Here is a 17,107-nt window from a genome sequence, read left to right on the forward strand (position 1 = left end):
CTCCCTGAAGACAGCGCCTGGCTCGTTTGGTGGCCTCCTGACACCTCTGTGGTTCCCCATCAGGCCCTCGGTGTGGAGAGTTAGAATTTGTCTCCTTTTCTGTCCTCGTGACACAATGGCCAGCCCTCTACCCCAGGGGTCCACTGCAGTACCTGGCACATAGAGGGTGCTCAGCAAATATGTGCTGGATGACAGGGTGATGAAGGAAGGAAGACAGAGCATCACTTTTGCCCACCAGAGTAAAGAGTATTACCGTGCATTGAGATGGGTGTTACTTTCTGTTTTATTTATTCTTTCTGCTCCTTCTTCCAGCTGGGATTCCCTCCCTCTGCCTTTGACCTCTGCTGCCCTTATCTTGGGCCTCTGCCTGGGGTCTCCAAGTGGGAGGAAACAATGCCCCCACCCCAAACTTCCCAAACAGTGGCAGCTCAAACCGAGTGGTTTCGTGGCTGTGCCTGGTGGAAGCGCACTATGCCATGCTCTGGAAGGTGGGGGCTTTGTCTCCCCTGGTGACCTTCTATGCAAGAGACCCCCTCCCCAAGACAGTCTGTGAGGCCAAAGGAAGCGCCGTGCTGGGTGTTTGTGGGCTGGGAATGGCTAAAGAGTCCCTGTGAAAAGTAGGACTGGAATGGACATTGCAGCTGCAGGTCCTGTGCCTGCTTTGTGGGGAGCCAGGGTGGACCCACCCCCATGTGAAGGGCCTTACCCAGAGCCCACCTTGAGCAGAAGGCCACTGTCAAAGGCCCTTTGAAGATGGGAAGAAGAGAATCTGTTTTTAATTATCCTTTACCGTCCTTCTGCATAAAGGACAAACGTGGGTGGGGCAGTCACAGACTCTTCCACCTGTCTACAGCACCCCTCTGCCACTTCTTTTGGGGCCTGCTCCTCCCTAGCTCCAGCCACACGGTACTAGAGGAAGCTGTCAACACCTCCAGGTCCCAGGCCAGGCCACCTGACCACGCAGAGCCAATCATAGTACCCCCTTCCCTGGCCACGATGCTCAGTCCAGGGCTGAACACATGACCTGAGGGGAGCCAATCAGAGTCCTCCCCGGTGCCCTGGTGTTCTATGAGCTTCTTTCTGGTTAGATGCCCTAAGGATGCAAAGCCCTGGGGCAGGGGCAGCGGCAGCGGCAAAGTCTTCCACCTTGGGCAGAAGCCCGGGAAAAGAAAGCTGTCAGGCGAAGAGAACCGGAGATGTAACAAGGAAAGGAGGGCGGTAAGCAGTGAGTGGATGGCTTGTGATTTCTTGGGTCCAGTCACCGAGATCTCTGGACCTGGTCTGGTTCTTGCAACTGCCCCAGAATCCTGCCCCATGAGCCTCCCTTTTCCTTCCAGCCAGCGGGGTCGGGCTCCTCTCCCTTGTGGTCTGGACTTGATCCTGGATCCCGCTGGATCCCGCTTCCTTGCGATGTCCCTTCCCGGCCCAAGCAGCCCATGACTGTTAGCACCACTGAAAATAAAATCTTTTATTCTCCACTGAGATTGGGGCTTTGCAGAACCCCACACACAGTTCAAGTCAGCTGCCCCGGGCGAGAAGCCCCGGAGGAGAGTTGGAGTTTGTGTTTGGGGCGGGCCTGGCTGCTTTCTGGAGAAGTTACAGAGAAGATGCCGCAGGAGCCAGGCCAATCATGTTGTTGGCTCGATCGAAAACGCTGAAATACACCCGCAGGAAGGCGTCTCCCAGGATCCAGGTGTTTGCCAGCGGAGAGTCGCTGTGGTAACTCTCGAAGTTGCTGTAGCAGAGGCCCGAATGTTCCTGGAGAGACCACGGAGACACGCGCCGCTCAGCCTGCGTCCCTTCCGTGTCAGTCCTGGTGGCTTCCCAGCTCGGTGTCCCTCCTCTGCCAGGGGCCCAGAGGCTCTCTCCCGAGGCGGGAGGAGCAGCCGCCCACCCAGGACCAGCCCTGCTGAGTTTTCCCACACACTCGGCCGTGCCTCGCCCTCTGACCTGCGCATGCACTGTTCCCGCTGCGAGAATGCCTTTCCGTCTCCTCTTCGCCCCTCACTCTTTCTTTTTTTTTTTTTTTTTTGAGACAGAGTCTCGCTTTCTTGCCCAGGCTAGAGTGAGTGCCGTGGCAGCAGCCTAGCTCACAGCAACCTCAAACTCCTGGGCTCAAGCGATCCTCCTGCCTCAGCCTCCCGAGTAGCTGGGACTACAGGCATGCGCCACCATGCCCGGCTGATTTTTATATATATATATATATATTAGTTGGCCAATTAATTTCTTTCTATTTTTATGGTAGAGACGGGGTCTCGCTCAGGCTGGTTTTGAACTCCTGACCTTGAGCAATCCGCCCGCCTCGGCCTCCCAAAGTGCTAGGATTACAGGTGTGAGCCACCGCGCCTGGCCTGCCCCTCACTCTTAAAGGCTGAGCTCCAGCACCCCAGCCCACCCCAGGGCAGCCTTGCCCGACCCAGGCTTGGCCTCCTCAGCCACTGCAGGCTGGGGCAGGCGACTTCCCTCGGGGGTCCCCCTTGGTCCCAGCTGCGCCCCGAGCCGCCGACCACGCGGGGTCACCCAGTCTGCCACCTCATCTGCCCCGGGCTGCCGGCTCCCCGGGGTGCCATGTGAGTGCAGCCCGGTGTGGACCTGCCTCTAAGCCAAGCAGGCCTCTTCCTACCTCCGCGAGGCTGGAGCTTAGGGTTGTTTAAGTTCCCTCTCTCCTCACAGCTTTCTTCTAACCCATTCAGCCTCCCTGACTCCCGTGGGCCTCGAATACGTGCCAGGTGCTGTGTGGTCCCCGCGTGTCCTTCCTGCCAACCCCCTAAGCACCCCACAGAGGGAGCGGCTGCTACTCTACTTTGCAGAGGAGGGAACTGGGGCTGAGCAAGGTGAAGCTGTGGCCCGGACTGTCCCCAGCCAACCCTGTCTGTCACCATTCCTTCAGCACATTTCCCCTGTTCGGCCTTTGGAGTGTCCTGTTGAACCGAAGCTCCTTGGCGCAGATGCCCTTGCTGTCCCTCCCACTCTGTTCCTAGCACTGTGCCAGCAGGGGGTGACACTGCTCAGCGTCTGTCGGAGATGACGGGTGTCCCACACTGCCCCCGCCGTGCAGGCGGTTGCCGTGGGGTCGGCAGGGCCTGCAATGGCTCCACTTGGCCTCCAGGGGGCCTATTCCTCCCGCAGCCCAGCCGCTCCCGCGAGTCCAGGGATGTGAGGACCCGCCTGGGGCTGGGCACCTCACCTCCTGGGTGTAGGCACTGGCTGGCACCGGGAAGTCGAAGCCGCTGATGACGAAGACGATGTCAGACAGGGTGTTGATGGTGTCACAGTGGACTAGGTACTGTCGGAGAGAGAGGAGAGAAGGCTGGCCCGCGTGGTCCGCCAGTGCGTGGAGGCCCCGGCGACTCTGGCACGACCCCTTACCTCGTCTCCGAAGGTAGCCGTGGCTCTGATCATGTGCTGGATGTAGGCGACCGAGTTGCTCGGGCCGGTCATCATGGAGTTCCCGGTATCAAAAATGGCCTGGCAGCCGTTACTACAGGCAATAACTGTCCCATTCATGGTGATTCTGGGTCGGGGCAAAGCAGACACCAGGGTCACTCTACAGCCTCCCCCATCCCGCCCCTCCCTGGCTGTCCCCACAACAGCCCTTCAGCTCGTGTCCCCACTCTCCGCTTCCCTTTGCACCGGGCACGCTGACCTTCTGTGACTTCCTTGCGGTTCTGGAATGCTCCAACCTGTTTCTTGCCTCAGGGCCTTTGCACATGCTGGCCTCCCTTTCTAGAACTGCCCTCACCCCCTCTGTCTGGATAATTTCTGCTCATCTCTAGCTTCTGGCTTAATTGTCACTTTTCCAGGAAAGTAGATCCGGCTCCTCTCTTCGCCACCCTCATCATCCTCTTGCTCGTTTCTAGCAGGTACCGAAGCGGGAATTCGTCCTTCTGTGACTCACTGGCTCACACACGCTGCCCCGCTGGACGGTGAGGACTGTAAGAGCAGCTCAGTGCTTCCACTCAGGCAGGTGCCCGGGCACAGTGGATGCGCAACCTGTGTTTGTTGAATGAATGAACGAGGGAAACTGGAGACCTGTATCCGGCGTCTGATCCGTCGCGGGGCCCCAGGGTGAGGCAGGAGGCCTTCTCGGGCCGCAGAAACCCAGAATGGTGGGAAGGGGCCGCAGGCTGCTCCGGAAGAGGTTGACCCCGGGAGTCCCAGCTCGCATGCTGAGGGCCCTGGCCCGGGCAATGCCCAAGGCAGCCCGGGGGCTTCAGATGCCTCCAGAGGACATTGTAAGCGTTTGCCAGTGGCAGCACACAGAATCCAGTTGGCTACTGTCCCTGTGTTCCCTGGCATTCCAGGACCCCCAGGTTCCTGATTCTCTGTCACCGTCCCTGCCCCCACAGTATGCTGAGGATGGGGGTTGGGTGGGGACTGTCCTTTTGTGTGATTCTCTTTTGGCTTGAGAATGAGGCACACCTCTCTCCATTGCTGGGTATCTTCTCCCTGGGGTGACCAACCTTCCGGGTGTGCCTGGGACTTCCTCTGTTTTCAGACTGAAAGTCCTGCATACTGCAAGCCCCCTCAGTCCCAGGTAAACCAGGACACTTGGTCACTTACCATGCCTCTATTTGGCCCACTGGGTTTCTCCCTGATCCGCTTTGCTCTGCATTTTCGGGTCCTCAGACCACCCTTCCTGCCCTCACCACAGCCCTCCAGGCCCCCTATACTGCACGGCCTCCTCCAGGGATCCCAGCTTCCAGCCCTGGGGGCTGCCCCGCTCCTTCTCTCAGTGCCCAAGACTCAGGCCCGATCTGTCTTCTCTCATCAGGACCCTGGTCAGGAGGCCTGGGGGGATTGGGAACCACAGGTGTGCTGTATGTGCAGGTGTCTGCGTGGCTGTTTCTGTGTGTGGTGTGCTGTGTGTGTGCGTGTCTTGTGACTGCATGAGTTTGTATGTGTCTGTGACTGTCTGTGTGGCTGTGTGTGCATGTGTGTTTGTGTGCCTGTGCACGTGTTTGTGCATGCATGTGTGTGTGCATGTGTGTTTGTGTGCCTGTGCACGTGTTTGTGCATGCGTGCGCGTGTGTGCATGCATGTGTGTGCGCACGTGTGTGAGTGCATGCATGTGTGTATACACGTGTGTGTGCATGTGGGGGGGAGTATGTGGCATCACTCAGGGCAGGAATCAGAGGCAGGGGCTTACCTGTCCATGTCTACCTGCCAGTAGGAGGGTTGGGACACTGGCACCCAGTGAAGCTTCCCACTGTAGTAGGTGGGGTCCACCCCACCAAGCATCAGCACGCTGCCTGTCTCTTTCCTGCTGGAGTGGGAAGAAGAGGAAGGGCTCATTGCCATGAATACTGGGTAGCATTTTCAGGCTCGGCGACACACCAGGAGCTGCCTAGGGGTTTGCTATCGTTGCTCACCCAATCCGCACACACACAGCCTAGGGAGCAGGCGCTACTATAATCTCCATTTTATGGATGGCGAAGTTGAGGCAAAGAGGGGATGAATACCTGGCTAGGGCTGATCACACGGCTAGTGGGCAGCAAAACTGCGTTTGAACCCAGACAGTCTGGCTTCTGAGCTGGGCTCCAACCGCCCCACTCTTCTGAGAAGGGCCAGGTCCCCTCCCGCAATCAGAGCGACTCTGAGATGCAGTTGGAGGACCCATGGCGAGGGACGTCTGACCTCCACCTTGTGCAGCCTGTCGTTTTCCAGAAAAACTGAGGCCCAAGGGGGACTGGGGGCCGTGTGTTCAGGCTCACACAGGCCTGGCTTCATGGGCCTGCGACCTGTGCCATCCACAAGGCCCTGTGCTTAGAAGGGCCCTGTACCTCTGCTGTTGCTGTTTTCAAATTCTTAATACTTTTTGAACAAGGGTCCCCACATTTTCATTTGCAAATTATGTAGCTGCTCCTGGGCTCATGGTCAAATCTTAGTGTGGGAGGAACATCCCTTCAGACCCCTCTCCTCTCCCGTGGAATCCACCAGCAAATCCTGTTGTCTCTCCCTGCAGCCCCAGCCTGCCTCCCCGTGGCCCTTCCTCTCCCCTGGGTCCGGCTGCCACCCTTTCTCTTCCCCGGCCTCCACTCCGTTCAGTCACCCTCCAGCCGGCTCCCAGGGTAAGCTTTCAAAAGCGGAAGTCAGATCATGTCTCGTCCCCGCTCAGCCCCTGCCAGAGGTCTCTGCTCCTGCTTAGGACAAGCCCCAGGGCAGCATCGTCCCTGCCTCCCCTGCAGGGCTCCACCCACGCCGGGGCCCTGGTGGGTCCGTGCTGCCCCTCTGCACACACGCACGATTCCCCTCTGGGCTCTGCACTCCGCTTCCCTGCATCTGCCTGGCTCTCCGAGTCTCAAACCTGGCTCTTCCCACAGCAGAGGTCCCCCTCAGAGTGCCCTCTCCCCGCCGCCCCGCTCAGAACCCGCCCTCACCCCTGCCTGTTCTATCAGCCTGATTTATTGCTTTCACACAATCAATTACTGTCTGGAGTTGTCTTTTTCCTTTATTTATTTACTTATTTCGTGTATGCCTTCTCCCTTGCCTGTCTGCTTCCCGTTTGCAGAGCAGTACCAGCACATAGTAGGTGCCCAGTTACCTCCTTTGATTGGGTACAAGGCTTCCTGAGGCTTAGTGAGTTCAAATAACCTGCTAACGGTCCGGGTATGGAGCCTCGCTTTGAACCCAGGTCCTCTGGAGCTACAGCCTCAACCACCACACTCTCCCGCCACCTGCATGGCTCTGTGGGGCCAATCACTGCCTCTGTGGGGAAGACACAGTCTGTCCACAGGTCCTCCTCTTGTCTGTGCTCCACCCTACTCCCCCACCCTCTACCAGACCCTAAGGCAGTCAGGGGACTGCAGCTTTTCTTTACTGAGCCCAGTGACAGGAGATTTGCTGATGGATTGACCACCTGCCGTGAGGCAGAGCCCTGAGGGCTGAGTTCGGGTCCTGCCACTACCAATACCCATCTGGGAAACCTTGTGCAAACCCCTCTCAGAGCCTGTTTCCTCGTCCATTGAATGGCAGGACTGGACAACAGGGGTCAGCAAACTTTTTCTGTAAAGGGCTGGATTGTCAATATCTTGGGCTTTGTGGGCTGCACAGTCTCTATTGCACTGCTCAACGCTGCTGCTGTTTGCAAAAGTAACCACAGACAACACGTAAAGGAGTGAACATGGTTGTATTCCAATAAAACTTTACTTTTAAAAATGGGTGATGAGGCCGGGCGTGGTGGCTCACGCCTGTAATCCTAGCTCTCTGGGAGGCCGAGGCGGGCGGATTGCTCGAGGTCAGGAGTTCGAAACCAGCCTGAACAAGAGCGAGACCCCGCCTCTACTATAAAAATAGAAAGAAATTAATTGGCCAACTAATATATATATATATAAAAAAAATTAGCTGGGCATGGTGGCGCATGCCTGTAGTCCCAGCTACTCGGGAGGCTGAGGCAGAAGGATTGCTTGAGCCAGGAGATTGAGGTTGCTGTGAGCTAGGCTGACGCCACGGCACTCACTCTAGCCTAGGCAACAAAGCGAGACTGTGTCTCAAAAAAAAAAAAAAAGAAAAAAAGAAAAAAAAAGAAAAATGGGTGATGGGCCATATTTGGCCTAGACTATCTTTAAGGAAACTTCTGGGTCAGATTCTCGATAATTTTCATGCAACCGACAGTGTCTTGGAGCTGAGTTGAAGAAAGGGCTCGTCTAGCTCACGCTTACCTGCTCAAGTAGAAGGCAAAGACTTTCTCAGCAAGGAGGCCTTGTTCCCACATGTTGTCGAAGACAGGCATGGTTTCTTTGGTGGCAAGGCTAGGGAACCCCAGGCCCAAGATGCCATCAAAGACTGAAAATTCCATTAAATCGCCACTCAGCTTGCGGGTCAGGCCAAACCCCTGGTTTTTGGCCTCAAGGTCCGCGATCTGTGGGAGAGGAGGGTGCCTGTGTACACGTTTGGGGCAGGGCTGGGCTGGGCTGGGGGAGCAGGCGAGGAGATGCCACCAGCACCACAGTCCCCGAGGCGGCTGTGTCAGGGGCTGCCCCTCAGATGACCGTGACCGGCAAGGACAAGAGTGTGGGTTCCGTGGGGCCACGCCGCAGATTCCGACAACACCTGCCCGCCCTCATCCCACCTGGACTCAGTCTAATAGGCCTTATCCCCCTTTCCCAGGCGGGGAAACTGAGACTCTGAGTGTGACCAAATGGTTCCTATTAGAGAGAGTAAGGTCATCACTTCTTTGTGGTCACCAGGATTTGATGACAGGAATGGAGGCACTCCAAAGGTGGTCTTTTTTGCACTCACTGGGGAAACAGTTGCCCATGACATCATGTCGCCACCAGGGTTCTGCTGAAAGTTCTGCCTGGGAAACTGAGTGTGTGTGTGTGTGTGTGTGTGTGTGTGGGTGTGGGTGTGGGTGTGTTTCTGTGTATGCTTAGGCACTGTGGGGGAGGGAGTCCCCAGTTTTCTTAGACTCTCAAAGGCCTGCGAGGGTAAGAAGCTATTATTAGGCAGGGCCTTTCTGAACCTGTAGCCACCTCCTTTCCCTGCCTGGGCCAGAGGCCACAGACTGGGGCCCCATACCTGCGTGGGTCCTGATTCCTGCCCCAACTCTGCCACTTGCCAGTTGTGTGACCTTGGTGAAGGCCCTTCCTTCCTGCTCTCCCTCCTCTGTAAGACGGAGGTGTCTGTAGTGCCTGCCTCGTGGGGTGGTTGGGGGTTGAAACAAGTAACTGCAATGGAGGTGGCGGCACAGTGCCTGACACAGCGTGAGAACCTGCCCAGGTAATTTCTGCCCACCTCTGCCCCTGCTCCCAGCAAAGCCAGCCTCACGCTAACTGTGGGGAAGGAAGCTGCAATCTGCGCCTCCTCCACTCGGGCGCCTCCAGTGGATGGTCCCGCTGTCTGGGGTCAGCTTCGTGCCAGCAGGGGCACTGCCTCCCCGGGGGCACGGCCCCACAGGGCAGGTGGCCGGCCGGTGGCAGACTTCGAGGAAAGACAGGTACTCCCTGCTGCATCTGGACTGAGGGGGGGTGGTCACACCTAGGGCCAGCCCTGCCTCCACCTCTGGTCCCCATGTTACCCGAATGGTGTCGTAGCCAACACGTCCGGACATCTGCCCAAAGCCATAGCGAAGTTTCATGCGCCATTTCGAGTCCACGAACGTGGAGGATAGCTGCGGCTTGAAGATATTGCGGCCACCTGCAGACACAAGCAGTGGGTGTCCACCAGGTGCCGAGGATGGAGGGGGTGGGAGGGACGAGATGGAGGGGCAGGGGACACTCACTGCAGGCGATGGAGTTGCAATAGATGGAGGGCACCCACAAGTCAGCAGAGCCTGTGTCAAAGACGACCTTGAACTCCTGAGGGGGTGTTCCAATGGTGATGACGCCAACATAGGCCATCTGCCAGGGCCAGGCAGGGGTGGTTAGGGCAGGCCTGTTTCCCAGGGGGCTTGCCTTCACTGGGTGTCCCCATGCATCCCAAAATCGCTTTCCAACTGCTCTACCTCCTAACCCCTGCTCAAGCCAATGCCTTCACTTGAGAAGCTGCCTTCCCTGCAGCTCTCCAAATCCTTTCTACCCTGGAAGGCCCAGCCTCTTCCTCCAGGCAGCCCTCCTAAAGTCACCAAGGCTACTGTGCTCCAAACTCAGATCACATAATCTCAAAAACCACACAGTTGGCCCTTTTATTTGATGTTCATTTACTCTTTGGTTTTTGAAGACGAGAGGGGCCTTTGGTTATCAGGAACAGTGACCATATCGTTAGTGTGTCATAGCCTACCACACCATACGGCTCAGTAGCTTCTGTTGCTGTGATTCTTGGGGCTGAAGAGGCTGAACTTCTTTAGCCAGGGCATCAAACTGGGTTTGCACTTGGCTTTGTTGTCATTTGTTCAGACACGGCTCACCCTTCAATGTGGCTCTGTTAGCTTAGTGATTCATTTAGTTCAGACGGAGCAAAAAGACCCCAAAGCGCGCACCACTGTGGCTCACAGGTGCCCAGTGACATATCGTTGGCACAGAAATGGACGTTTATCTGGCATCTGGTCATTGCTGGGCCTAATCACTGCAAACCAACAACCCTGTCCCCACTGTTTCTGCCTGCAGGAGCCCCAGCCCTAACCTGCTGGCTCACACCCCCAGCTGAGCCCAGGTGCCCGGCAGGACCCCTAGGGGGCGCTCTGGAGCTCCATCCTACCCGCATACTCACATCTAGGTGGTTCCTCAGAGGCTCACGATTCACTTGCGGGGGCTGATAATATGCATTAAGAAACCTGTCGGGGTTGTAAGGATACTTCTCAAGGTAATCTCTCAGCATGTTCTTTTCCCGGAGGGTTTCTCGAATGGATTTGATCTTCACCAGGGGGATTCTTTAACAGAGCATTGGGAAAGGAAACAAGTAAGAGACCCAGTAGGCTGCCCCTTGCTACAATGTGACTGTCACACCCTGCTTTATAATTGTGCCTTGCCTTTTCCGAGCATTTTAACAAGTGCCTATCTTATTATCAGGACAGGCCATCCGACACAATGGAAAGATGATGGCAGTGACTCTAGGTTTGAATCCAGGTTTTGTTGTATAACCTTGGGCAAGTCATATGACTTTTTGAGCCTCAGTTTCTCTACCTGTAAAAAAGGCGGAATGATAATATCCCACTCACATAGAATGTTTGGAGATGTTAAGTGAGATGGTGGGCACGATGCACCTGCCCTACAGTAGGTCTCGACGGTGACAGCCATTACCATTGCTTTTGCCATCTCAATGCATCTTTCTCAAAGCAGCCCTGGGAGGGAGGTACAGTGGGGATCCTTTTGTTACAGGTGAGGAATATGAAATGCAGGTAGGTTGTGACTTTGGCCGTGGTCACAATGCTCATCAGTGGCAAAGCTGGGCTTAGATGTAGCCCTCCTGATCTCTCCAGGGTTCAACCAGAAGAGAGGGCTGAGAGAGGACGCCAGGACATGAGAAAACTCAAGGATGCTGAGGTGCAGAATAAATCAGGTAAATGAAGAGGGTAGAGAAACAAGAATGAGTTGAAACAGAGGCTGGCGTGCCTGTAATCCTAGCACTCGGGAGGCTGAGGTGGGAGGATCACTCAAGGTCAAGAGTTCAAAACCAGCCTGAGCAAGAGTGAGACCCCATCTCTACTAAAAATAGAAAGAAATTAATTGGCCAACTAAAGATATATAGGAAAAAGTAGCCGGGCATGGTGGCGCATGCCTGTAGTCCCAGCTACTCAGGAGGCTGAGGCAGGAGGATCGCTTGAGCCCAGGAGTTGCGGAGGTTGCTGTGAGCTAGGCTGAAGCCACGGCACTCTAGTCCGGGCAGCAGAGTAAGAGAAAGAAAGAAAGAAAGAAAGAAAGAAAGAAAGAAAGAAAGAAAGAAAGAAAGAAAGAAAGAAAGAAAGAAAGAAAGAAAGAAAGAGAGTTCTGCATACACAGAGACACCAAAAGAGACCAATAAAGGAGAGAGATGCGGAGATAGAGATATAGTCACAGAGACACATATGCAAGGAAACAGAGAGGGGAGAGAGCAGAAAGAAGGCTAAGAAAATTATGCAGAAGACACACTATTCCTGGCTACATCTACAGCTGCACAGGTTGTGCACTGAACAATTCTGGGGAGTGCCATTCACATAGCTTATGATGTGACTGGTGCCCCTGGAGTTGTGCAAGCCCTCGGGCCTACCCCGAGACCCCTGGGTCCTACAGCGCACATGGCAAACTCCTCATCAATAAGTGGACACTTGAACTTAATGAGAGTCAGAGAATGATTAATTTCCTTCTTCACTCCTGTATTGGAAGGAGAATAAGGGTGAGAGTAAGAGAGCAGGAAAGTGTCCAGAAAGAGAGCTGATGCCACTTGTCCCATAGCTTACCTGACCAAGCATTCCGAGAGGGCTACCAGCCCTAGGACCCCAAGCCACTTCATGCTTCCTTCCTGGGTTTACAGAACTCAGGAAAGAGAAAGTTCTGAGTATGCAGCGGCTGTCAAGGGTTGCTCATTTTAAATATGCTCAGATCTGCCCTAATCATCCCCTTAAGGGCCACTACTTGGACATGTTAAGAAATACAAACTTTCCTGATAAGATCTTTACCCCCATGAATGTGCAGAGGAGAGCCAGAAAATTCTCAGAAAACAGAGATTTCTATTGTAATCTCTACCTTGGGGCTTGGCTAACAAAAACCAAACCAAACCATAGGGGCTAACAAAGAGCGGTAGACTCTTGCCATCTTGGAAATAAAGGCACTGCAAATAGTGTGATAAAAATAAATGCCATGTTTGACAACCATGGTCTCAGACAGTCTTCTCAGCAACCCTGCGGGGTGTGCATTGCCCTCCTCACTGGAGAGGAGATGGCTAGGAGGAAGAGGTGTCAAACCGCAGAGTGCAAACGTTGGGAGCCACCCACTGACATAGGAGTGGAGTGGGCGGTGGGTTGGCACAGCGCAGGCACGTCTAGTGCCCATCTGCTTCAAGGATCTAGGCTCAGCAGTATGACAACTGTACAATATTAATGCTGGAAGAAATGTGATGTACGCGTCCGAGAGATACTGTTTTCATGCAATAAGCATCTATTGAAGCCCCACTGTGCTCTAGGGACTGGGCTAGATGCTGCGAGATCAAAGTTGAGCAAGACAGAGCAGCCCTTGCCTTTAGGGACCTTGCATTCTGGGGCTGGGGTCAGGCACTCAAGGCCCAGGAAGCGAAGGACATGAGTGGCAGTGCTGGGTGGGCCTCGTAGGCAGGGGCAGTACCGCCCCACGGCAGGGGCACGGCCTCTTCTCTGCTCCGCCGGCGGGCGCCACGCTGCAAGGCAGGCCGTGACGCCAGGTTGGCCAAGTTTTCAAGAGAAGCGGAGAAAACTCAAACTGTGTTCCTCCTAGCGTACTCTCACAATAAGCTTCTGACGCCAGATGTGTGCGGGTTTTCTCCCCACCAAGGAGAACGAGCTAGCGATCAGTTCTGCAGCAGATGCCAGCTGGGTGTCCCCCAGTACAATTCTGATGCCACCCACCTGGAGACAGCGTCAGATCCCTCGGGTTGAGGGCTCATTTCCATAAGACTGTCCCCCACTTCCCATGCCAATCGCAAGCCCCAGCTTGTTTTACCTGCGCTTCTGACCGACCGGCTACAAGTTGAAGATCCCGCAACTCCATCTTTGGGTTTGATTAATTTGCCAGAGTGGCTCACTTGACTCAGGGGAACACATTTACCTGTTCACTATACAGGACATTGCAAAGGATGGGGCGAAGAGACGGCAGAGAGAGGTATGGGGGAGGGGTACGGAGCTTCCATGCCCTGGCCAGGTGGCCACCCTCCAGGAACCCTCACTCCCCCCCCACCTCACCCCCTACTCCATCCTCTTGGGCCTTTTAAGGAAACCTCATAGACACGACTGAGGCATTGACAACCCCGTAGAACAACATGGCTGGACAAGAAGTGTACGAGCTGATGCTAACAGACCCAGGTGGGAAACCCAGCGTGGCCTGTCCAGATTCTTCTCGGCCTCTCTGTGCAGCATTCCTTCCTCCAGGGGATGAGCAGGATCTCTTTTGAAATGGGAGTTTTATGACTTCCAATCAGACATGGTAGATTAGAGAATTCTGTCACGGCCAGAAGTGGGGAAAGGTGGGGAAAAATTAGAGTATGTTTTTAGTTTCTAAGGCCTGCCTTGGGGAGAAAAGGGCACGGGTGACAGGAGGGCAGGAGAAGCTGGTCAGGGGGAGAAATGCTCTTTTCTCAGGCCTGTTCCTGAGGCCTAACGCTCCCCAACATTACAGCAAAAGACTGTGACAAGGGCCATAGGAGTTATGAACAAGGGACTGTAGACAAAAGCCTTATATCTGTCTATCTAAAAATCATAAAAAGTGAGAAGTCTGGATATTTATGTGAAATTCCTGATCTTTAAAGTTTGGCAGCGAATGAGTTTGTTTCTCCGAGAAACATGGTGCGGGCCACCCCCGAGTACCTGCGGGCTGGATTCAGCCTGTGGGCAGTGCGGGGGGTTATTTCTGGCCTAGAGGTGGGAGCGGAGAGTGCCTGGGAGGGCGTTCACCTTTCACGTTGGCTGAATGAATAAGAGACTGAATGCATCCTGACCACATCAATTTTCTTTCCATTTGTAAAGAAAGACCAGTAGGGTCAGATAAACCAAAGAACTTAATGAGAACTTGCACTTGATGAGCACCTGCTGTAACTCCCCTGATAAGATCCAGGCCTGGAAACACTTTTCTGCCAAATCAAACATATAAAGCAATAATTATTTTTTAAGAGTCTTATCAATCAAAGGAGACAGAAAAGGACCACCCAGAGCTTCTGCTTAGCCCGAGAAGAGCAGGGCTACCTCCTTAAACTGACATTATTCTAGCCAAGATAAAGTAAGTGGAATTTTATGACTCCTTCCAAGACTCCCGGGGCCCTGGTGTTCTCTTGTGAGATCTGGATTCAGTCCAGGCCTGTCTTGGGTAGAACTACGCGGAGGCTGACCTGATGACCCCACTTTGCTGGTAGTTGGAATGAAGGCTTTGTGTCTTACTCCTCATTTTTGCATAGTTGTAATTCACTTTTACCCCGATGGAAGGGATTTGATAACATCTAGCAAATTACACACACATACATGCCCTTTGGCTTAGCAATTCTACATCTAGGAATCTATCCCAAAGATATGCTGGCAAAATTCCAAAAATTGTATGCACACAAACAATTCATGGCAACCATTTGCAATAGCGAAAGATTACAAACATACCAGAAATGTCCACCAGAGGTGACTGTTGAATAAGCCACAGTGCAGAGAGTATATTCCAGGTAACCACAGAGAGTTGATAAAAAAAGTTTTTTTAAATTAAAAAATTCCAATGATTCAACTCAGAATGAATGGTGGAATTAGGAACTCACTGTTTTTCAACTTCTGATGAAAAATTGGAATTAGGCAAAGATGCTCAATGGATCCATAAGGTGGAAGGTCGAAGGGGAAACTCATACTGGATGGATTAGGTTGACAACACCAGGACCCACTGATTAATCTTAGCACCTATAAAATTGGGACACCAGAAATTATGTGCCTCTCCATGTGATGCAATAAGAAACATATGGAACGACCTATGAAGTATTCCAGTAAAAAATTTTGAACTCTAGATCTACTTACCAGTTTTCAGGAAATATGTAGATAAAGGAATAAGGAAGCAATCCTCTAATATGTGAGACATCCTATAGGACAAATGACCCCTCCACCCAGCATCACCCCACTTAAAAAAAACAGACTTTATTTTTTAGAGCAGTTATAGTTTCACAGCAACATGGAACAGAAGGTGCAGATTTCCCCATACGCCCTGCACCCCCCCTCCCCCCATGCACAGCCTCCTCCGTTAACAGCATTCTGCACCAGAGCAGGGCATTTGTTACAACTGATGAACCTACAACGACACAACACTATCACCCCAAGTCCATAGTTTACATCAGGGTTCACTCTTGGTATTGTACGTTCTGTGGGTTTGAACAAAAGTGCATAGACATGTATCCACCATTAGAGTATCATACATAGTAGTTTCACTGCCCTAAAAATCCTCCATGCTCTGCCCGTCCATCCTTTCCTCCCCCAGTCCCTGGCAACAACTTAGCTTTTAATTGCCTCCATGGCTTTGTTTTTCCCAGAATGTCATATAGTTGGAATCATACGGTATGTAGTATTTTAAGATTGGCTTCTTAGGTGCCAAGAACATACACTGGGGAAAGGATAGTCTCTTTGATGGATAGTGCTCGGAGAACAGGATACCCACATGCAGAACAATGAAACTAGACCCCTACCTCTTACAGTGTAGAACAGCGGTTCCCAACCTTTTTAGCACCAGGGACTGGTTTCATGGAAGACAATTCTTCCAGAGATTGGGAGGGGTGGGGTGGGAGGTGGAGCTCAGGCGGTGATGTGAGCGATGGGAAGTGGCTGTAAACACAGATGAGGCTTCACTTGCTGGCCCGCAGCTCACCTCCTGCTGTGCGGCCCAGTTCCTAACAGGCCATGGGGGGGGGGGTTGGGGACTGCAGAAAAATCAAATCAAAATGGATTAAAGACTTAAATGAAAGACCTGAAACCATGAAACTACTAGAAGAAAACATTGGGGAAATGCTTAAGGATGTTGGTCTGGGCAGAGATTTTTTTTTTTTTTTTTTTTGAGTAAGACCTCAAAAACACAGGCAACCAAAGCAAAAATTAACAAATGGGTTTACATCAAACTAAAAAACCTCTGCACAGCAAAGGAAGCAATCAGCAAAGTGAAGAGACAACCTACAAAGTGGGAGAAAATGTTTGCAAACTATTCACCTGATAAGGGATTTATAACCAGAATATATAAGGAATTCAAACAACTCAATAGGAAAAGCAAGCAAACAGAAAAAAAAAACCCAAAAAACCCAGAACCCAAACAATCCGATTTAAAAATGGGCAAAAGATCTGAAAAGAAATTTCTCAAAAGAAGACATACAAATGGACAACAGGTGTATTAAAAAAAATACTCAATATCCGTAATCATTAGGGAAATGCCAGTGAAAACCACAGTGAGATATCATCTTGCCCCAGTTAAAATGGCTATTATCAAAAAGGCAGGAAATAGCAAACGCTGGCAAGGATGCCGAGAAAGGGGACGCTTGTACGCTGTGATGGAAATGTAAATTAGTGCGGAAAACAGTATGGAGGTTCCTCAAAAAACTAAAAAACAACTACCATAGCCTCCAGCAACACCACTGCTGGGTATATATCTGCAAGATATCAGTGTGCTGAAGAACTATCTGCCCTCCCATGTTTGTTGCAGCACAACAGCCAAGATATGGAATCAACCAAATGCTCATCAATGCATGAATGGATAAAGAAAATGTGGAATATTATTCAGCCATAAAAAAGAATGAAATCCTATCATTTGCAGCAATATGGTTGGAACTGGAGGTCATTGGGCTAAGTAAAATAAGCCCAGCACGGACAAACAAATACTGCATGTTCTTACTCATATGTGGGAGCTGAAAATTTGATCTCATGGAGTAGTGGATAGAATCTGCTTGCCAGAGGCTGGGAAGGGTAGTGAGGAAGGGAGAATAAAAAGTGGTTGGTTAATGGGTACCATAAATACAGTTAGATAGAACGAATAATATCTAGTGCTTGATAGCACAATGGGTCAAC

The 17,107-nt window shown here is 52.5% G+C and overlaps 1 protein-coding gene across 1 annotated transcript; it reads right to left on the reverse strand.

Moving 5' to 3' along the window:
* Nucleotides 1-1,596: 1,596 nt before the first annotated feature.
* Nucleotides 1,597-11,868, reverse strand: LOC105878656 (pepsin F-like). Its single transcript, XM_012778349.2, has 9 exons — nucleotides 11,816-11,868; nucleotides 10,150-10,309; nucleotides 9,224-9,341; nucleotides 9,020-9,138; nucleotides 7,662-7,861; nucleotides 5,150-5,266; nucleotides 3,370-3,514; nucleotides 3,188-3,286; nucleotides 1,597-1,758 (listed from the first exon to the last, which is right to left on the reverse strand). Exons 1-9 carry the CDS (start codon nucleotides 11,866-11,868, stop codon nucleotides 1,597-1,599), a joined length of 1,173 nt encoding a protein of 390 aa, XP_012633803.1.
* Between the last annotated feature and the right edge of the window lie 5,239 nt (nucleotides 11,869-17,107).

The sequence above is a fragment of the Microcebus murinus genome, chromosome 4 (assembly GCF_040939455.1).
Source record: "Microcebus murinus isolate Inina chromosome 4, M.murinus_Inina_mat1.0, whole genome shotgun sequence".
Classification (NCBI taxonomy): Eukaryota; Metazoa; Chordata; class Mammalia; order Primates; family Cheirogaleidae; genus Microcebus; species Microcebus murinus.